The 22,763-nt window shown below is 41.0% G+C and overlaps 1 protein-coding gene across 1 annotated transcript; it reads right to left on the bottom strand.

The window, feature by feature from the left end:
* Positions 1–1,471: 1,471 nt before the first annotated feature.
* On the bottom strand, positions 1,472–22,188 carry socs7 (suppressor of cytokine signaling 7). The gene is made up of 10 exons (XM_087841455.1): positions 20,311–22,188; positions 19,638–19,717; positions 16,461–16,571; positions 13,781–13,915; positions 13,484–13,629; positions 13,068–13,236; positions 7,258–7,386; positions 5,604–5,739; positions 5,040–5,183; positions 1,472–4,889 (listed from the first exon to the last, which is right to left on the bottom strand). Exons 1-9 carry the CDS (start codon positions 21,846–21,848, stop codon positions 5,063–5,065), a joined length of 2,565 nt encoding a protein of 854 aa, XP_087697581.1. The 5' UTR covers positions 21,849–22,188; the 3' UTR covers positions 1,472–4,889; positions 5,040–5,062.
* Between the last annotated feature and the right edge of the window lie 575 nt (positions 22,189–22,763).

Raw genomic sequence — 22,763 nt, 5'->3', positions numbered from 1 at the left:
TATTTAAAGTGGGGATAAAGGACCGGATTGGTTATAATGTAAGTACAATAACACAGAGTTGTAAAGATACTTGAAACAACAGATAATTTTTTAATTCCATATATAGCCCCTTTGTAAACGCTGTTCACCGAAGTCTATTTACCAACATACGTAAAGATATTACACATAAAAAATACACGCAAACATTGGAAATCACTTTTTGGCAGGCAATCACTTTTTGGCACAACACCGGTATGAATTAAGCATTCATATTGATATTTTAAGAATTTATTTGTCAACTGTTAATTATTCATGAACTAAGGGTATTTAATTTGAATTTAAATTGAATTTTGAGCTTTATATGTTGGTATATTCATTTCATGTAATTCATTAAAAACAAAAACAAATAATATTATTATTACTACTACTAATAATAAAACAGTCTGCACAACAAATTCAAGCATAAAAATCTGAACCTCATCATAAACGGGTATGCATAAGGGCTGGATCAGGTGACCTATATCCTCCCTTAGTTATGCTGCAATAGGTGTAGGCTGCTGGGGGATTCCCATGATGCATTGAGTATTTCTTCTTCAGTCACCTTTCCCACTCTCTGTTTATTTTTTCTCTCTGCTGAGAATCATACTTCCACAGCATGTCTTTTATCCTGTCTTCCTTCTCTCACCCCAACCGGTTGCAGCAGATGCCCGCCCCTCCCTGAACCTGGTTCTGCCGGAGGTTTCTTCCTGTTAAAAGGGAGTTTTTCCTTCCCACTGTCGCCAAAGTGCTTGCTCATAGGGGGTCATAGGATTGTTGGGTTGTTCTCTGTATGTATTGTTGTAGGGTCTACCTTACAATATAAAGCGCCTTGAGGCGACTGTTGTTGTGATTTGGTGCTGTATAAATAAAATTGAATTGAGTAATGGCACAATGTCTTGTTCTCTTAAGCTGATGTTAATTTCTTTATAGCAGGTTTTCCTATTTTATAAATAATGTCATCAAATTTTATAGTGGAGCAGATTTATTTAAAGTGAAAGTTTTTGGAGGGTTTTCTACAAAAAGAAAAAAAAAACAGATTTTGCTGAGCAGGCACATTTAAGACAAAACTGTCGATCTGTCATTGATGTCATAGTTATGCCAAAGCAGTGATAGGTCTGTAGAATAATATTAGTATGTTAGTTAGATCTCAGTATGCCAAGATTGAATTTTTCCTACTTTTAGTTTGTGTATCGCAGTCTCGCACAATGACCAACAATTGCTAACTTTAAATAAAATATATGGAAAATATACAAACAGCAGATTGGCTTGTTGTTTCCACATCTTTCAGTGATATTAATTAGTTTTAGTTAAATTAGTTAATTAGTTTTCCATAAACCAAAATAAAATTCAAAATGAGCTAAAGTTAGATCCCATCAATATGTTTACTGAAATATTTTCAGTCTGCTTTCAGTGAAAATACTCAAATTGGGGGAAAAAATGCCACACACCAGGGTTTTTTGTTTCCTTTTTACTGGAAAAGCCAGTAGCCAGCTTCACGGTACTGAGAAACAGAATGAGGAAAATACACCTGGGCATTTCAACAAATAAAACAAACAGGTAGAGAGCAGTTATAGGAGGTATACACACTGAGAGGCAGGGCATTTTGGCAATAATCAAATGTTCCCAGATTCAATAATTTCAGTTCAGATGAGTCTTTCATTTCAGTAACTGAAAATATCTACCCTAAAGCAGGAAAACCCCCACATCAAATACCCGTTAGTATCGTAAACCAGTTTTCCGAGGACGTATTTTCTCTTTGGTGTAATTTCACTATTTCCGTATATATCTGTCTGAACATGAACAGCACCAACGTGAAGTCAACTGGGTCTTTTAAAAGCAACAAATACAGGAGTTTAAATAGACCCGAATACAATGCATTGGGAGAAGTAAGGAGCATGTGAAATCAGTGACAACCTTTACGTTCATTTACTTAATGAACTGTAGCAATGGCTGTCTCTTTACATCGTGGCTCAGTAATCAAAAATAAAGACAATAACTCTATATGTTTTAGGCATTCTTGGCAGAAGACAAGGCAAAAACATGAATCAACAGAACCCATAGCATAGCAGAAACTGCTATAAGCCAGCACCTGTGGGGGTCATTTCTCTGTGATTTAAATTACAGCAACAAAAACAACCAATTTTATGGCATAAGACATTTTATTGTGTTTTTGGGGGGGGCGCTTAGGGAATAATGTGTTTACTATTATGTGATATTTTATACTCTGAAAAATCTGTCAAGTATTTAGTGGGCAATATAAAAGCTTTTTGTTTTTACCTATTAGAGGAGAACAGCCTAAGACTGCATACCTCTAAAAGCAAAACATTTCCTCCGCACCAAGCATAAATTGACTCTGAATGTTTTCTGAAAAACTTTATACATATAGCAGTCACTTTTTAGCTAAACATTGCTAGCACCAGGTTGGACCCTTTTTTGCCTCTAGCACTGTCTTAATTCTTCGTGGCACAGATTAAAGAAGGTGCTGGCAAACATTCTTCAGAGATTTTGGCCCATAACAACACACAGTTGCTGCATATTTGTCAGCTTCACATCTATGCTGCAAATCCAAAAGGATTGGAGGGCGTTTGAGCGCAGTCAACTAATTTTCACGTTCAGAAAATCCGTTTGAGATGCTCTGAGCTTTCTGATATGGTGTGCATGGTACACCATGGTCATAAAAGGATTGACGTGGTCAGCAACAATAATCAGGTAGCCTGTGTAATTTAATAGATGCTCATTGATACCAAGGGACCCAAAGTGTGCTAAGGAAACATATCTCACACTATTACATCACCTCCCCCAGGCTGAACCGTGACTACAAGACGGGATGGATCTATGCTTTTATACTGATTACACCACATTTTGACCCTCGTCATTCAACTGTTGCAGCAAAAATTCAGGGAACCAGGGAACATTTTTCCAATCTTTCCATTTTTGATAGACGAATGCAAATTGTAGCCTCAGTTTGCTGTTTTTAGACAGGAGTGACACCCAGCTTCTCAAGGTTCAGCGTGTTGTGCATTCAGAGCAATTTCCCTCTGCATGCCTATATTGTAAAACATGACTATTGGAGCAACTTTAAAGCAGAATGGCAATTTCCTCTAACCTCTGGCATCAAAAAGGCATTTTTACCCAGATAATAGCAGCTCACTGGATATTTTCTCTTTCCTTTTTTTCTGTGAACCCTAGAGATAGTTCCTCAAAAGTTAATTCTGTTCATCTGGACGTTTTCAGTGGGAGAAATGTTTCATCACTCGTCCAAGTGACTTCTTCAGTCTCAGCCGACTCCAGGTTTCCCCAATCTTATAAACAGTACATTTGCATAATGACTGAAACCAGCCCACTGAAGGAACAATGGGCTGTGAGATAGACCTAGAGATAGTTGTGTGAGAGATAGCCTGTCTGGCACCAACAAAGAAATCGCATTTTTTCCACATTCTGATGCTCAGTTTAAACTTCAGCAGGTGATAATGACCATGTCTATATGTCTCAATTCATTCAAGTTGCTGCTATGTGATTGGCTGTTTAGATATTTGTCTTAATGGGCAGTTAAACAGGGGTACCTAACAAGGTGGCCAGTATGTGGACCCAGATTAGTTTAGGATGCTGTCTTAAGAAGATCAAAACCATCTACCATGTTCTTATTTCAATTAAATAGATATTTTTAACAATATGACACAAAACGTCACAAAAAATCATCCAGTGATGACTATATATTGAAATGCCTATAGAATAAGCATACCAACTGCCTTCTAAATGGTTGCTCATAAGCAACACTTACACTCAGCAGCTCTGACTACCAACAGGTAAATCTCTGGGGACCATAGGCTTGCCAACACAAACAAAATGAGGATAGCACTTTTGGTTTCTGGTAGCTACCGCAGATGAAATCGCAGACAGTAGAACAATCATATTGTGCCTATATTGTTGAGAGGCCAAAGACAAAGAAGACTTAAAGCAAAACAGCTTGTATCTCAGAATTAACTCAATGGGTTTTAGCACTCAAAGCTCATAGTAGGTTCACATAAAGTAGCAACAGTTGGCTAGCTATTTACCCAATAGAAGTGGGTGTTTGACTGTTTTTTAAAAACAAGGAGTCCAGTTTAGAAAGTTGGGTTATAGCGAAAAATGCCTATTGCCACTTTTAAAAAATAGCTGGCACACTGATTAATGTATAATAGTGAAAATAACCAGTGCGGGTTGCTGCAAGTGAAAGCCACGGTCAATACTCTTAATATATTCCATATACAACTTATACAACTTGAGGAGTTCCTCAAATTGTGTCATATAACATTAGATGAGTTTAAATAAAATGAAGAAATTTACTCACGGATTTAAAAAAAAAAGCAAAAAACTTTTTTAGCTGATTCATAGGGTCCAACTTTGGGGGTTCAGTTTCAGATGATGAAGACACCAAATGATTTGACAGGCCTCTGTGGCCCTGCCTCTGTGTGTATACCGGTACTGAAGACATCTTTTAATCCAAAATCCCTTTTTTTGACAAAATGGAAGGAAAAACAAGGAAATGGCAGCAAACAACAGTTGTACAAATTGACCAGTGCATTGTGTTTTAAAAGTCCATTTCAACAGGTTCAGGAAATTGAGTTCATAATTCAGGCTCTGTTTTTGTGCCTGTCGACATGTTTTCAGGTGAGCGTATCTCTACAGTCCCTCCTCAGAAGTCACTGAGTCCACTGCATATGCACCACGATTCAACTGCAAGCACACATCATTCCTCTCATTAGTCCAAATCCACACATAGGAGGATCCATCCCAGTCACATTGGACACACAGATTTCCAGGGACTCTGATTGGCCGATGCTGGAAGACTGGTAGACCAGTACAGACAGTACAGTCCTCCACAGCAAAACCTGGAGATGAGGGTAAAACTATGCATATTAATGCTTTATATTAAGATTTCACCTGAGCATCTCAGTCACAGGATCAAAACATCGTTGGATTAGAAGAGTACTATTTAGCACTCTAGAAATCAGCAGCATGCTGTTGATAAACGAACTCACTCGAGCTGAGAAGAGCTCTGCTGCTACGTCTGCGACTCGGCCTCCTGCCCTACTCCCACTACCCTCCGGATGCTCTTGATTGACAGGTACATCTCCTCCTCAGGGTCATAGTAATAAAACTTACTCAGGTAGGAGATCAGCGGTCTGGAAAGAGGTGAAAATACAGGCAAAAAATCAGTATCAAAATCCAAAGCTGGATTACTGAATGTAGAGATAAAGAAACAGAACAGAAGACACAAAAGTTTTAAACATCAGCACAAAGAATAAATGAAAACCAATCCAGGATTTTTCAAAATATCTCAGCTTTTGGTTGGATACCAATGAAACTATGCTAACACATACTGTTTTTATGAAAAACAAAATGTACCACCTTTTTCTCTACCTGAATCATGTGGTTGGAGGTTGCTAGGTTAAAACCTCAGTAAGATCTATAAGTGAAAACCCATCAATAAAGAGTCTGTTAAAACCGTTCCAACACCTTGGAAAACAGCAGCATTATTCAGGATGCTGGCTTTCCACTCCTGTATATTTCAGCAAGTATATTTCCCAGTTGAAACTGAGTACCTGGGCAGTGGAAGCTCTTGGATGTGGTCGATGCGGACTATTTGTCGGATGCAAAAGCGACAGAGATGTTGAAGTGACTTCACGTTGCTGAAGCGAGACACAGGATACAGCAGCTGAACCGGAGTGGGAGGTAGTCCTGGGACAGAAAGAAACACTTTACTCAGTGAAACATTTTAATTTGCTCTTTCCCAGTGACTAACATGTAGGCGTCCTTCACCGAGTTTGTGTCCTCTTGTCAACTGTTGCGCCTGTAGCTTAATGGCCAGAAATTCTTACAAAAACATAGTTTTATTTGTTTTGAGACTTACAGGACTTTTCTTAAAAGAGATGCTAGTTTCCAGCTTTGTAATTTTATTCTTGGAATCTACTAGAGCAGCATTTTCATTTTATTTACAGTTAATCCTTATTTATTGTGTACTTTCATGGCTTTGGGATGGTGTATCAGTTCATCCAACTCTCCTTCGGCTCTTCCCCTTTAAGTCAGCTTCTCTTAGTAAACAGGATATCTGATTTCACTGGCATCACGCAGACACAGACGTAGATAAAACTGTGTGAAACTCAGTGCTTAGAGCAATGTGAAGTATGAACTTCTAGTTTACAGGGATTAATTGTACATATACTTCTCTATCAGCATAGGTATCCACCGCTTCAACCACTTCGACACAACTCACAAATGAAGATCATTTCTGTGGCACGATCCTTTCAACTAACCTGTTGCATGTGAGTCAAGTATTCGCGCTCTTTGAGCTCCATTTTTGGTCTCTACAGACGCCTGAGGGAAGTATCCGTCTCTTTAGCTGCTAAAAGCAATAGATTTTTGGAGCTTTTGCTCTGGCTGAAAATTATACTATCGTGGGAATAGGAATTAAATAAAACAGTAGAGTTGTAGCTGTACAGGGAAGCAATGAGCTGAAATTCAATATAAAGCTCCTTAAAGCCCATGGTAGAAGCAGATGCAGCTGGTCCGTTACTACAAGACTCCTCACACATTTGATGCATGTGAATGTATAGATTATAGGCTCTTTAAGCAGCCTGATTCTGTCATGTTTAGCAAAGATTATTCAAAACAGGTGTAAATAAAGTATTTGCTAGACTAGTAGAGGAGCAATCCACAGGAAATTGGTGCTCGGTGAGTATTTCTAGCTCAAGATTTAGTTTAATATAAATATAACAGTAAAGGATTTGTTTCAATCTGACTCAGTTACTGATAACATTTTGCACAGATATATTTCCCAATCAGAAGATGCTACCTTACTTATTGTCATTTAGGTGTGATGTAGTAAACTACAGTGAATTGTGTGATATAGGTTGGCCTGAGGTCCACATGCATCACATCTGTGTCGGCATGAGGGGTAAATCTGCTCACTGCTCAATGATATGTGTATAAATCGCACAGGTGGATGCAAAGGATACAATGGCATACAGTTACACTGCAGTATACACAAACTAGTGCAAATTTACTGTAAGACATAAATGACCAGATACCTTCACATGAGCATGATGCAAAACCTGAATGTAGACATAAAATAAAACACATATACAGCTATTCTCTCCTCTCCTCCCGGTCTCTCAGGCACTTCTCACTAAGGGGTGATTCAAATGTTTTTTTGATCAGTTGGCGCTGGGTGTTGATATAAAGCCTGTGTTGTTTCACCTGGGACTCTGGAGCGGAGGAAGTAGAGGAATTTCCCATTTTTGGAGTGCATGATGGCTCGCTCGATGAACTCCACCACAGAGTGACAGCGGTCCTCAAACTTCGGGTGACACCACAAACTGAACGTCCCTGCAGGCAATAAAAGAGGAATGTACTGTATTATGTGTACTTCTTCAATATCTATAAATCGTACCCACATGAGTAACGTTTTTATAAATGCAGCAAACATGTCAAAGATGAAACTGTTCCTGGATAGTTCTAAAGAGAACAAAAAATAAAGCTACACAACAGGAAATTTCCATCAGCCTGTGCAGCTTTAAGATGTAAATCATGCCCTTTAGGTCCTGGAAATAATGCAACTTTAAAGGTAAAGTTCACCACTAAATCACTTTCACATACATTTCTACTGGCTTGAAGCGCTATTTATCCTTTCAGATGGCTTTGATGTGAGGTGCCCAGTTTAGTAGAGCTTTGTGGAGCACGAAGGGCCAAAAAGCACAGTTGACACACAACATTGCAGAAATCATGACAAAGTTGCTCAGAAAATCCAGAAGCCTTTTTGTAAACAGTTTCATGCAGAAGTTGTTTGCTTTCTACAACCAAAAAAGGGCATGCAGCTAGCAAACATTACAAACAGCTGTCACGCTGTTATGCATATGAGCCTCTGATCACAGGGATACGCAGGCCTCGTGCTGCGCAGTAATACAGCTGCCAAGTTTAAAAAAAAAGAAAGTGTCATGGTTCTGGGTCATTTGACCCCTAGATAGTCTTGAGCTCCATGTTCAGTATGTTTAGTTTTGCTTCCCCTGTGGTGTCATGTTCATTTGTATCAGCTGTGTTCTCCAGGTGTTTCCACTTCCCTCATTGCCCTTCTGTGTATTTAAGTCCTGTCTTCCTTTGTTCCTTGTCAGGTCGTCTGTTCGTCTACCCGTGTCTGCTCTCCTTGCCGTGTTCATGGTCTGTAGTTTTCCCATGCTCTCTGTGTTTAGATCTTTGTTTAGTTTTTCCCCACTTTAGGTTTTTGGTTAGTTTATCTCTGTGTTATTTTGCCTTTGTTTCTCATATTTCCTGCCTCAAGCGTTTGTGTTTGAGTCCTCTTAAATAAATACAGGGTCTGCCGCCGCAGACACGTGACAAAAAGAAATATTATGGTAGAAATTACTTTAGAGCAGTTCATAATTACATAATACTGAATAAAAATAATTTACAAACAGCTATGAGTGATTTGACTTCCTGTTGACTTCACAGTGGTTCTTTCTCTTGAAGCCTTTCTGCCCTCTGTTCATGCTGGGTCATGATGCATTCATGCAAACAAGATTGTGCTGATGCAAACTTGTTGTGTCAGTGAAGGCTGCATATCTGTGTAATGAATGTGTTTTCAGCCATGATGCTGTGGCCATGTAATAGTGACTCATTAACGTACAGCCCCAGTTATGAACATCTGCACGGGAGCATGCGTACTGGAGTATGTGACCAGTCACACATTCATCTTTGTACAAGTCACCTTGTTAGTTTGTCACACATGTGAGGCGTGTGCATGTGGCGCCCTGTGAGTTATTCATGCTTCATGCGTTTTGGTTTCAATTTGCTCGATCTGTACAGGCCTGTCTGCTTACACATAATGTTTTCAGATCTGTCTATATGTTTACTGTAGACAGATTACTGTATGTAAGTCTGTTTGTAGGTCTGTAGCTTATCTACTGAAATGATGCTAATAGACTTTAAAACAGCTCAGTCAATTATATGAAGATTTGTCTCCTTTACATTAAAAAAATGCCAAATATACAATGACACCTTTATCGAACTCAGATTTTTGCATACAGTGCTTCCCGAGTTTTGTATAAAGAGACATTAACCTTTTTAATGTTGCTGATTTTGTCTGCTGGGTTGAGTCAGGTACAGTCTGTTTTTACTCTGTTAATTTATTACAAACTACAGTTTGGAATCAAATCCCCCCACGGGGACCAATAAAATTGCTGATATGATGAAACTGACTTCATCTCATCTGTAAGTCAAAGCCTTCTACTTGTCAGCTAGACCCCATTCCTACAGTTTTGGTTAAGGCATGTCTACCTTCTTTGCTTCCCCTCATATCTGCTATCATCTGCTCTTCACTTACCACTGGAACTGTTCCGGCTTCCCTCAAAATTGCTGCCATCACCCCAATATTGAAAAAAACTGGTCTAGATCCCAATCATTTTGAGAATTTTCAGCCTATTTCCAATCTACCGTTCCTTTCAGAAATTCTTGAGAAAATAGTTGCCACACAACTCCACTCACATTTAACTAATAATAATCTGTATGAACAGTTCCAGTCTGGTTTTCGCCCCTCCCATAGCACTGAAACAGCACTTATAAAAATAACCAATGATCTTCTTATGGCAGCTGACTTTCCATTCTTATTCTCCTCGATCTAAGTGCTGCTTTCGACACTATTTCTGACTCTATTCTCCTCAGTAGGTTAGCCTCCATCGGTCTCTCCCATACTCCACTAGCCTGGTTTAAATCATACCTGTCTGATCACACTCAGTTCATTCAACTCAAATCCTTTACTTCTCAGCCCTTTCCTCTGACCACTGGCGTGCCCCAGGGATCTGTCCTGGGCCCCTTCTTTTCATTATCTACCTTCTTCCGCTTGGACACATTTTCCGTAAATACAATATCCACTTTCACTGTTCTGCCGATGAAACCCAGCTTTATCTGTCCACTAAACCTGATTCTGCTCTTCCCCCATCCTCCCGCACCCTCTGCTTAGCCGAACTAAATTCGTGGTTCTCTTCTAATTTTCTCAAACTCAATAGTAATAAATCCGAGCTCCTCTTGGTCGGCACTAAATCAACATTATCCAGAACCAACAGTTTCTCTGTTACTATCAATAACTCACCGGTCTTCGTTTCTTCCTCTGTGAAAAGCTTGGGTGTCATCCTCGACAGTACCTTTCAGTATCTTTCAATTCAAACATTAATAATGTTACTCGGTCTGCATATTTTCAATTGCGCAACATTAATCGTCTCTGTCCTTTTCTCACCCCACATGTCACTGCCATTCTTGTCTTGTTACTTCCTGGATTGATTATTGTAATTCACTTCTTTTTGGTCTTACTCAAAAATCCATCCACAAGCTCCAATCCAGAACTCTGCTACTTGTATCATCACCAGGACCCCTTCTGCCCACCACATCACTCCTGTCCTGCAGCAGCTTCACTGGCTCCCGGTCAAATATCGTATCAATTTCAAAATACTCTTGTACACATTTAAGGCTGTTCATCATCTCTCTCCTCCATATCTCTCTGATCTGGTTAAGATCACCGCCCCATCTCGATGTCTTAGATCTTTTTCTTCCCTTTCTCTCTCCGTCCCCTCCCCTCGTCTTGCCACCATGGGGAGCCGGGCTTTCAGCTGCTCTGCTTCACGACTCTGGAAGTCCCGACCTCCTGATTTAAAAATTTCTCTTCCTTCTCTCTCTTTAAGTCCCAACTGAAAACTCACTTGTTCAAAATAGCTTATCCCACATAACCTCTCCACTCTGCTATTTTAAATTTGTTTTATGTCTTATTATGATTGTGTAAACTGCTTGCTTTTATGCTGCTATTTTTATTCTACTGTGTACAGTGTCAAGATACTTTACACAACAAAGTTCTATAAGTGCAAACTTGAGTAAAATCGTGCCAAAGTATTTTCTCCAGAGGCAAACATTATGTTTTTTTGTGCTTTTATTCCACAAATGTATCTGTGTGAACAGTCTGACCTTTTTTTGTTATTTGCTTTCGGTTCCACATCTCATTTTTAGACTCAAACTGTATAACTTGTGCACTTTGTATGCTATACTTGGCTCTCTAATGTATAAGGTGATGTTTGGAACCTGCTGTGTCTGTCTGGCAATCACGAGTGTGGCAATAAATCAAAGTCTAGATAAACATCTTCATCTTTAATGATGAAATTTTTGACACATTAACATTTATTAACATGTTGCATCAAGATCCTTCTCTATGCCTATGCTCACCTGCAGAGTATGAATAGCATGAAACCTGCTTTTGTTTGGCAGCTCTTTCTGAATACACTTTGCACAGAGTGAACAGTGGCTGAAGTGGAATATAGAGTACAGTTTGATGTGCACATTTGTGTATCATACTTAGCTTGCGCGTGTGCATGAAGGTCTTACGTGACTCATTGTGGTAATATGTGCTCACAAATATCCACATTACACGCCTGAGATGTTGAATAACCATCATATGGGACTGTGTGAGTGGGTTTGTGTGTTTTTTGAAGCTCTATCTTTCATTTTAGATTTATAGTAAGAATAAGAAGAATAAGAATAACTTGACATAACTGTGAATCAACCTCTTAATACAGTTGTAACTTGCGAGACTTATACTGTATCTTCTACAAGGTTTTGTAGCCCTATAACTACAGTCCACATGCTTCCAAACATTTTATACAATGTGGAATATTTGCCAACTGAGGAGCACCATGAGGATTAGATCCTTTATTGGATTTAATGATGTAAAGTGTTTGCACTTCAACATTACTTGATAATGGTAAATGGTAAATGGCCTGTATTTATATAGCGCCTTATAGTCCCTAAGGACCCCAAAGCGCTTTACATATCCAGTCATCCACCCATTCACACACACATTCACACACTGGTGATGGCAAGCTACATAGTAGCCACAGCCACCCTGGGGCGCACTGACAGAGGCGAGGCTGCCGGACACTGGCGCCACCGGGCCCTCTGACCACCACCAGTAGGCAACGGGTGAAGTGTCTTGCCCAAGGACACAACGACCGAGACCGTCCAAGCCGGGGCTCGAACCGGCAACCTTCCGATTACAAGGCGAACTCCCAACTCTTGAGCCACGATCGCCCCCACATACTCTTCTTTTATCAATTTCATGCTGACAAATATGAGATTGGTCAGAATGCAAAGATAAATCTTTACCTCCAAAACCTTAAAAGTCTGAACACCTCATAGTCTGAACCTACTATGACTGTCCACAAAAAAACAAACACACAGACAGAAAAGGAAGACGGGCAAACTCTCTAACAGAATAAGCCTGTAAATTCAGTCCAGTACAACTTACCCAGACCTCTGAGCTCTATCCTAATGCTACCCATAATCTATAAACTCTATAAAAACTAAATAAGAACCAGAACTGAATAATAATAAGTCTTACTAGAAAGATAATGACATCAAAAAACTAAAACACAACACATGGCACATGACACCAGCTATCAGTCTGAATATCTTAATGTCAAAATCTTTGTCCAGTGACATCGCCGAAATATTTTTGAATGCAATGATTCCCTCACAGGAAAAGCTAACACCATACTACATGGAAACAATGCACATTAATAATCTTAGAAAAGGACTGGTACAAGTATCGTCAAAGCAAAATCTATCTTAACCTTGCAAGCTGGGAAGATGTGATAAATACAGCAGAATGATCAGTTTATAATAAACAATGTGGATTCTTAGTTAAGACAAGACTGAAAAAACTGTTTGTTCTGTCGCCTGAAGCATCATTGAAACCGTGAATATATAGCTGACTACATACGCAGCACTGCAGCCTCGCTTTGTCCATTTAAATTGACTAATAAGCTGGTTTATAGTGTAGCATCACTGCTAGTGTAGAATGGTCATGTTAGGAGGATGTTTTTCTTTATCTAGTTCAGTGGATTACTCTAGAAAATTGCCTCTGTTAAGTTCATAAATAATCCCAACTGAGACGTGTGTGTGTGTGTGTGTATGTGTATGTGTGTGTGTGTGTGTGTGTGTGTGTGTGTGTGTGTGTGTGTGTGTGTGTTTCTCACCTCTGTAGTGCTCCATGCGAGTGTGGTGTGTGACTCCCTGTGATCTGAAGCTGAGGCTCAGGATGTACCGAGGGTCTGAGCTGTCACGAACCAGGAAGGATCCGTCTGGTTTACCCTTCAGCTTCATCTCCGCGTCCTCCCAATTCATGGGACCCCAGTACCAGCCGCACTGCAGGTTGAACCCCCACCCCCAATAAAAAACAAAGAACAACAACAAAAAAAAAAAAACAGAGAAGCATCCTTAGTTATGCTTTTCTTTTCTCTGATCAATAACCTTTGGAAATAACCTCTACATAAACAGATTGTAAAGCCATCCCAAAAAACAGAAGAAGACCTTGTACATTTTATGGATTTATAGGAAGTTACACTTTGTATAGTTGACCATACAATGAGAAGATACATCAATATCATCTTACCTTCTCCAGTTCTCTCAGACTGGCGGTGAAGTTGCTGGCTTCCGACCGCCGCAGGGCACACAGCATGGGGGGTGGGGCCTGTCTGATGGGGGGTGGAGCATCAGCTGATGATGGGTTGGAATGAGGAAGGGCCCGTAGGAAAGCATCTATATGAGAGATGTTAAAGGTGCCAGATGAAGCATTTTTAACATAAACATGTCTATACTACTAACTGACGCACATTAGCTGATTATAATGAGAGCGGGAAGTCACTAATCTCTGAACACAATTCCCATCATCCCTCGGGACAGGTCTTACCATTGAGGCTGAGACTGTGCTGGATGGTAGTGTGGGAAGGAGGAGGAGGAGGAGGGAGAGGCAGAGGAAGAGACTGCAGAGAGGCGCCCATGACGCTCACTAGGAAAGGCCCAGGCTGGGGCCCGGCTATGTCGTCTGGAAGAAGCGCAGGAAGGAAGGGAGGAAGGCAAAGGAGGTAAATGAAGACAGTAGGGAGGAACGACCGAGAGAAGAAGAAAGAGTGAGGAAGAGGAAAAAAGAAAAGGTGTTAGGAAAGGTGAAGGAAGGAAGGAGGTTTTGTCAGCACCATCGACAGAAAGTCTCAAGCTCGGAAATGAAACTTTACCACCTTTATAATTGACAAGTATTACACATAAAGACCAAAAACAACCACACATGTATCCAAATCCTATGAGTATAATCAAACCTAACACATCCTGCTAGGTTGTCTAAAAACTATAAAATCAATCTATGAGCCACAGTGCCGCCCCGAGGGGCATGTTCTTTCATTACTATACACACACATGCAGTTTGTTTTCACTCAGTTCCATACAGCGCTAAATGTGTATTAATAACCCCGGATAAGTGCACTACTAAGTAAAGTTTAAAACTGAAGCTGTAAAAAATATAAAAGCTGTGGATTTCTGAGGGTTTTTAAAACATCTTCACAGAGCACAAGAAAAGACCCGCATATCGTTGCTGACAGAAAATTAATTAGTCTCGATCCCGCCTAAAAAGTGCCTAAGTCCTGTACACATGTGGGTCTGAAAATAAGATAACCTTCGATAAAAACGCTACATTTGAAGTTCAGAAAATTGACATGAAATAATAAAACATAATGTATAAATAAATACTTCTCAATACATAAATTAATATGCAAACAAATGCAAAAAAGGGTATTAAAAATAAGTGAAGGCATTATTTAATAAAATGTCCATTTACTTCTGGTGTGTGTAATGTATATTCTTTTCCATTATTTATTTGTATTCTAATATATCAATCAATCAATCAAGGCTTTATTCGCCACGTGCAGGTTGCCCCGACCTTACACACACATAACAGAGACATCACATGGGGATACAGGTCGGAGATCGGTAGCATAACAGAAAAAAAAACACTGAAATGTACACTACAATGGGAAAGTACAAGAGGAAAAAAAGAGACCTCTACTCATGCTGGGCTCCTGGGAGGACAGCACGAGAACAGGAAACAAAAAAACTCCTCTGCACAAAAAAGCACATAAATGTCCACAGCACAACATTATGGAACACGTGACAAGCCACAGGGTTGGGTGGGGGGTGAGGAGTAATCTGAAGCAAACACAGCAGCCATCCTGCCCTGCGCCAAAAGGGTATCCGCATGAAGTGATGGTGCTTTTTACTTTAGTGTGAACAGCTCATATGAATTTCAAAGCTGTTTTAACAGTCCAACACTGGTCTCTCAATCTCCCGTTGGAGAGCCGTGAGCTTCTCCCTGATGTTATCAAACTTGCCTCTGTGATGTTGTCATTCTTGTGCTCAAAGAGCCGATTCTGAGAACTCACGACCACAGTGTGCCTCCCCAAGATGTAATCCAATTTGCGCTCAGAGATGTTATTCCGAGCGAGCCCCTCCAGATGTAATCCAGTTTGCACTCAGAGGTCTTGTTCTGAGTATTCACGGCAGCCGTAGCCTCACCAAGATCTTATCCGTGCTGACTCAATGAGCCCATTTTGAGAAACTCACACCTCTTCCCATCGTTCCAATCCCAGCGGGCAGCCTTGTGGGGGTTTGAACAGCCGGTTCCGCTTTCTTAATTCCTCGATAAGTCAGGGCCAAGCCAGCTCCGATCAGCAAGAACCCTGTTACCATGGTTCCGAATAGGCAGATATCTTCAGCACTCAGGCTCACCCGAGCCCAAACTTCTCGTTGAGAAAGGGGTGTCAATTGCATTTAGGGACCAGTTGATCCAATCCAAAATTCCTCTTTTAGGTTTTAGAGAACAGACTGTGAGAGAGTGTTCCAGGGAAAAGTAATACAAAAAGCACGAGACTAGACAAGGACATAAGAGGCTAAGCAGGGAAGCCAAGGGAGAGGAGGAGGAGAGGAGAAAAGTGTGACCACCTTCGTCAAGAGCAAGAGCAGGATATATATATATATATATATATATATATATATATATATATATATATATATATATATATATATATATATCCTCTTATTTATGTGTTGTTGTTGTTTTTGTTTAGTTCACCTCGCAGCAGTAGAAAACATAATCTACCAGTCAGTAAAAACTGTATTACCAAAGAACAAAGTCAGTGGAAGTAAAAATAGACAAACAGGAAGACTAAATGTTTTTCCCTCTTCTTTGCTATCGATTGAGTCACTGCATCCAGATTTCAAATTAAATCTGTAGATTGCTGTTGACCTGTTGACTCAAAAGCTTCCACAATCAGATTACAGCAGATTATAAAAATTCGTCTGTGTCTGAGTTTCCAGAAATGTCCGGCGGTAACCAAAACTACCAAGCAAGACAGAAATATTAAGAGAAACTGCCTGGGCTTCAATTCCATCTGAGCTATAGCCCAGCTGCAGTGAAGCTCTCTGAAACCAAAAGCTTACAAAGGTTTGTTTTTTTATGGGCTTTATACTTTATGGATACTACTGCTATTGGAAGAAGACGAGAAGAGAAACAGAAACTGACAGGAAGTAGAGAAAAGTACCTAAGAGACTGAGACTTCGACGAGGAGGGGGTGGAGGTGTAGGTGGGTGTGGGTGTGGCGTATTCGCCCCTCGCTGTGAAATATCCACATCCACTAGAGAAACGGTCTCACCTGAACACAGGAGGAAGAAAAGATAAGAAGAAATTGAGAGAAAGAAGAAAGTGAGTAGACGGTAAGACAGTGAAAGGGGCTGTGCTTTGTGAACCTGTAACTGTGTGTTGTTTTGTCTGTGCTGCAGCATGCCATTAAAGCTGCACCAGGCAGGATGTTTATGGAAAATTACACCCAGCTAATCAGCCTAAATCACTACAATAAAGGAGAACATCCCATCTCAGCTAATTGAAATGCTGCACATTCAATGTTTACCGAAGTCAAACCCTGCAGTAGGGCATGGTTGCTAGCAGGGAAAGAAACAAAATCAAAGGGTTAAGAGCCAAACCCTTAAGAGCAGAAAAAGCTGGACTTGCCCACATCCAGTCTCAGCCACCAACATCGCTTTAGCTCGCTTTTTGGTTGTGAAACATCACATACAGGCTGGCTGGTAAACATGAGCAAGCCATGGGCACGGCTTCAGGGTTTTGAAAGTCCCCAAGATTTCAAACGAATCATCCTCACAAACTCTGCAACATGAAGCAATGCTGGGTGCAGCTTTAATGTTTTGGTCTAATTGGAGGTTGTGCAGCTTGTGCTCACAAACTCCAAAAATTCTCAGTCTGTGAGTAATGTGGGAGACGGCATAGAGGGAACATCAGAGGCCGCCATAGGTGCTGAATCAAGTTTTGCCTTATGAGCCACAAACCTTCTCTCCCTTTTTATCTTTGTGCTAAATCAGCTTTTATCTACTGCAACAGTCGCAGTTTTAGCATGTAGTGTTTTGGTAAATTGTGAGATGACCATGTTGGGGTCTCACTGACATCATAAAGCTGCAAAAGTAGAAAAAAAACTGAATGAAACTGAGCATTAGATCTTTTTGAAGACTGAGATTTGTAGCCACAGATATTACTTTTATATACAATTACATCATTATCTGAAGCATGGAAAAAAGAACATAACAGGTAACTTTAACAACATTTGGTCTCACTATACAAGCGTTATAGGATCTACTTCATGATTTATAGTTGTAAACACTCGCCATATCTAATATCAACACGTAACATAAAAACACTTTATATCAGGTTCATGTTGACTCAGTTTCACATTCTACTGCCCCAAATGCTTTCTACAGCACTCGCTTCTGTCAGTCTGCCCCAGGGCAGCTGTGGCTACAACTGTAGCCTCCACCAGTGTGTGAATGTGAGAGTGAATGAATAGTGGAATTGTAAAGCGCTTTGAGGGCCCTGAAAAGCGCTATATAAATGCAATCCATCATTATTATTATTATTATTATTATTATTATTATTATTATTATTATTATTATATGTGGCTTAATCTGCACTACTACAAGTGCACTACTTACTCCTGTCTAAATAACTTGTGCTTAAAAACGCAGGGCCAGCTGTTTTTTGGACTTATTTACAAGTTGATAAAATAAAACTACATTTGTGAACATTTTACATCTGCAGTGGGAATTAATGAGCTTGGATCAGTATTTCAAAGAAGTTTGTAATTTGGAGTGAAATGTGCTTACTTGTTTCTCTTATCTTGCAATGTTTGTCCAAAAAAAGTTAAAAGGGTGAAAGAAAGATATAAACGGTCTAATTTCATTCTTATGACTTGCTAACTGTGCATATAGGATGGAAATCATAGACTTTATAGGGCTTTTTGTGTTATACATTTTGTGCTAATCTTGGCTTCTTGCATCAGCTTCTTGGATAGAAATGAGACTGGAAGTGTCTTCCAGGACTGCCTGGCTTTGACATCAAGCAAACATTTTTACTAACATGTGGAAGTGTTCAACCATTGTAATATAAGATTGTTCTTCTTGTGTGTTTTGGGTGACAGACTGGATATGTTTGACAGGTATGTGTGATTTTATTAAGAAAAATATTCCCCGAAAAAGTTCTAAAACAAACTCCAGACTCAGCTTTAAATTAATCTTCAGACTGTCACATTACATCATTTTATCTTTCAGAAACAGGACCGTGTTTTGGAGGAGGAATATATTTTTGTGATGGGATTCAATGTGAAAATTTCAGATATGTACAGAGAGAGAGAAGGGGTTATGTGAATTAGTTACTACAAATTAAGGTCAGAGATAGTAAAAGCAGACATGAAGAATTTTTACAATTTTTAAAAATTGTAATTCTGTTATTTATGCTGAATGTTTTTTTAACTTCATCTTAATAGGTAAACTGTCCTTAGTCACTGAAAACAATATCGATCGTATTATACTGTCTTTTGTTTCCATTTAAATGATCAAAAGAGACCATTTTCACTCAACCCCCACCCACTTGCTAATTAAAACTCCTTTCTAATGAGCAGTAGCCAATCAGAAGAAAGGTGGCTTAAAACAAGATTGTTCTTAAAGGTGTAGGTGCTAAAACAGCTTGTCTTATGAGTTGCACCAACACTCAGTGCAAGATGAAAAAGGATTGTTTAGAACTCCGAATTATGTAAAACCTCCAAAGTAACATCCAAGAATAAAAATATAGCGCTGGAAATGAGCATAATATGTTCCCTTTAAACATCCATTGTTTAGTTTTATCAGCCCCAAAGCCTAAAGTAGATTTTAAGGTTAATTAGCAGCTTAAACAACATGTGCTTCAATTCAAAGTATGAATGTTTTGCCAAATGGAGCTGAAGCTGTGATAATTATTGCAGCAAAGAGTATATCTGCTCGTCTTTTCTGCTGCGACTTAACTGATGAAAAAAAATAAACTTAATATCTTAAAGGCTCCTCGTGTGTACAGTCACTGACTCTGGTAAATCACACCTCTGCTCAGGTTATTGTTGGATGTGCCAGGAGCTTGACACAACATTCCTCCGTTTGTCGCTTTTATGTGACAATAAACTGAATATTTTGATGTGGTTGTGGCTTCTTTTTTCTCTTTTTTTCTTTTTTTTGGAAAAAGGAGTGCATTCAGAATTCATACATTTCTTTCTCAAATTAACAGTTATACTATTATGTTGATTATTTACAAGTTTATCGGAAGGTTTGGGTGATGGATATCAGAGGGGTTTTCCTCTTTGAGCACAAAGCTATGAGAGAAACAAAACCAAAGCCAAAGCAACCCTTACCAGTGAAAGTTGAGAGAGAGGCAGAGAGGGAGGCTGGGGAAAAGGCACTGTGGGCCCTGGTCAGTCTGGGCTGGCTGTGGCTGAAGAAGGAGGAGGAGGAGAAGAAGAAGAAGAAGAAGAAGAAGAAGAAGAAGAAGAAGAAGAAGAATTATGAGAAGAGAATTAGATTGCAGAAGAAGTATTAGTGCAGTCTCTGCTTAGCTTTAATAGTGTGTGGGTCCTGCAGCTCTATCTCTCTTTCTTTTTTTTGTGCATTTTCTGTTTGATGCTCTTAGCTCCAGCACTAAAGACTTCTGAAGCTATGTTTTTTAATCATAGCCTGCCTTCAGTGTGCTGCTGTGAATAATGACTTAGCTGTGAAGACAATAGAGGGTGACAAGCCAGAAAGGTTAGAACAAAATCTCAGCATCTAATAATATGTAGCACCAAAAAGTTCTAAAAGAAAGATCTGGAACATGAGAGAGTTCAAGCCTCTGGAAATCAATGTTCAGCTTACAGAAAAGGTTAGGATGTTTCACTGGCCGAAATTTAATAATGGACTTCCTATTTCTTATGTTAGGTTAGACTTTTTAAAAAGTCTCTGGCCTACATGTATTAAGACAGCTTTTATGTTTTTAACTTGCTATGTTTATTTGTTCTGACCCTGACAGAAGATCTGTTTAGGATTTCTTACCTGTCTGCATCCTGCTCAGCACCCGCTGCACACGCCATGTCCACCAGACTTCCGGCAGAAGATACTGAATAAGTCACTGAGGGCCTTTTGTCCAAAAGGTGACTGGAGCCGCTGCAGCTTTTAGTCCGGAACAATTTGCTCAGTCTGATCTTTAACGAGCCCTTTTTTGACTTCCCTGGAACTTTGAGCATCTTTTCCCCGCCCGTGGCCCTGCCCGTGGGAGTCCGGGGCGCACTGGCGCACCGCTCCGGCCGCCTTCTGGGTGTCGATGCCTGGCTCAGGTTCGGGCTTGTGGCCCAGGGCGAGCTCTGGGCCGGGGTAGTCGACGATGACTTGGCTGAAGCATGCGTGACAACCTCTGTATTCCCACAGCTTACCTGCGAGAGGCGGCCGGATAAGTTCCCGTGGAGGCTGCACACCTGCGTGGCAATGTGCGCCGCAGCCGCTGCTTCTGTCGCCGTCTCCTCCACCTGCCTCCTCAGTTCCACTTGAAAACTGCTGATGGAGAAAGCCCCGGACATTTTCTGAACTATTTCCCTTTTCCTGTTGAGTAAAAACTCCCGGCGTCCGTTTTCATCATCTGTCTCATCCTCCGGACACTCGTCCATGTCCAAACCGTCAACGTCCCCGTTCCCCAGCCCTTCCAGCACCAACAATGCGTCGCTAGTCTCTGTTGGGTCATCGCCGGGCTCTACTCCCCCTCCTGCCGGCCTATGTGCACTTTGACACGAACAGTGTGGGAGCTCGCCTGCTTTGAACAGCATTTTGGGTACCGCGCCAACCCCAAGCTCCCCGAACCGCCGGGCCAGCTCAAACACGGCTCCTTCCCTGTCCCTGGTGGCGCATCCCCATTTAGAGTCAATCACGGTGAGAGGGTTAGATCTCTCCGTCAACACGGGCCACTCTGGCGTAGTGGCGATGAGTCGATGCCGGTGGCATAGCTCAGCCGCTCCCTGCATCTCCACAGAGGCTGGCGAATGCGCTCCCCATGTCCGGTCTAGCAGGTTCTGCTGCTGCTGCTGAACCTCTCTGACACTCAGAGTGTTGTTATTGACCGCTGGGCTGGAGCAGCCAGATCCCGGGCTCTGATCCAGAGCATCCCTCGGCTGATTCCGACGGTCTAATTCCAAAATCCCCTCTCCGTTCCGCATTATATTGGAGAAGACTAGCAACTGAGGCCGTAGGCCGGGGCTGGGAGCGAAGTCAAACGCCTGGGCCTCCATGGAGCTCTGCGGCGGCGGAGGCGCGGACAGTGTGGCTCGGCTCTCCGTTACCCCAGAGTCAGGTGCAGCCGTGCCCTCGGTGCTCGGCTGTGCTTTGTTCAGGTGGCTGCTGGGATGCTGGAGGCCCTCCGTTGGATCTCGGCTTATATCCAAACCCGCTTTGACGCCGCTGTGAGCCAGGACCTCCTTCCCCAGCCCTGCCACCACTCCTCCCGGCGGCAGATTCCCGTTTTCTGCGTCCAAGCGGTCATCCTCGGCCACGGAAACCAGGCGCATCAACACAAAATCGGGCGACATATCTTGAGCGTTGTTCATAATTGTTCGTCAGGATCACGAAACGAGAATTGCTAGGCGATCTGCTCTTCACATAGCTAACCGCATAGATCTCGTTCCTATAATAAAGAAAGGACCAAGCCGCTGCTGCCTCCCATAAATAGGCTATGAGCGAAAACGTTAAAAAAATATATCAGGCGATGTTTTCATCCTCCTCCTCCCCTTCGCCAACGCAGCGTCCGTTAAATATGCTGAAGAAATGCGTGCAGTTTGCTCCGGGCAGCAGGCGGACCCCTGGGTCAGACATGCGGTCTGATTTCAGTAGAATAAAAGCCAGCAGAGTCTCCGGTCAGTGACCACAGTCTGCCTCTCTGTTCCGAGCCAGGCCCCACCCGCTCCTCCTCCGCTCAGCCCATAATATCACTTTATGATGAGAACCATAAATTCGACGACAGCATCTTAATATCACAGGGTTGGCCTATCCAGCCTCACATCTGAACAACTGATTTTTGGTTTTCCGTCTTCATAAGGGGACGAGGGAAATATACAAATAGCCTACAGGCTACACATGTTTTTCCCCCTTCCCCCCGTAGACATTAGTACAGCTCTTAAATGGAATTCAAAGACAAATAGAAACGCCCTCAATATTTTCACAAAGAGGTTGTTGTAAGCCCGAATCTATTCAAGTTGCTTTTAGTAGTTTTACAGGTTATCAGAATATTTAATAAAAAAATTTTTAAAAAAAAGCTGTGTGGAAATGTATGCAGAAACACTAGGAAACAATTTCACGCTCCTTATGCTCTCATGAAGATGGATTACCCTTTTATTTATGAAGTAGCAAACTGTGCAAAAGTTTTTGCGCCAAAATAGACTTGAAGTACCAAAATTAAAAGCAGTCATTATGCGAAATATCCCTTATCAGAATCATATTACTGGATCATAATTATTGACTCATTA

Source organism: Neolamprologus brichardi, chromosome 6 (assembly GCF_056152115.1).
Source record: "Neolamprologus brichardi isolate AB-2024 chromosome 6, ASM5615211v1, whole genome shotgun sequence".
Classification (NCBI taxonomy): domain Eukaryota; kingdom Metazoa; phylum Chordata; class Actinopteri; order Cichliformes; family Cichlidae; genus Neolamprologus; species Neolamprologus brichardi.
This window is presented reverse-complemented; position numbering and strand designations above follow the sequence as displayed.

Excerpts from the sequence above, each read along its gene's own strand:
- socs7 (XM_087841455.1), bottom strand. The coding sequence starts at position 21,848 with ATGAACAACGCTCAAGATATGTCGCCCGATTTTGTGTTGATGCGCCTG. Across the intron at positions 16,572-19,637 it reads CTCTCTCTCAACTTTCACTG|GTGAGACCGTTTCTCTAGTG; the intron begins GTAAGGGTTGCT and ends TCCTGTGTTCAG. Across the intron at positions 5,184-5,603 it reads CAAGAGCTTCCACTGCCCAG|ACCGCTGATCTCCTACCTGA; the intron begins GTACTCAGTTTC and ends ACCTCTTTCCAG.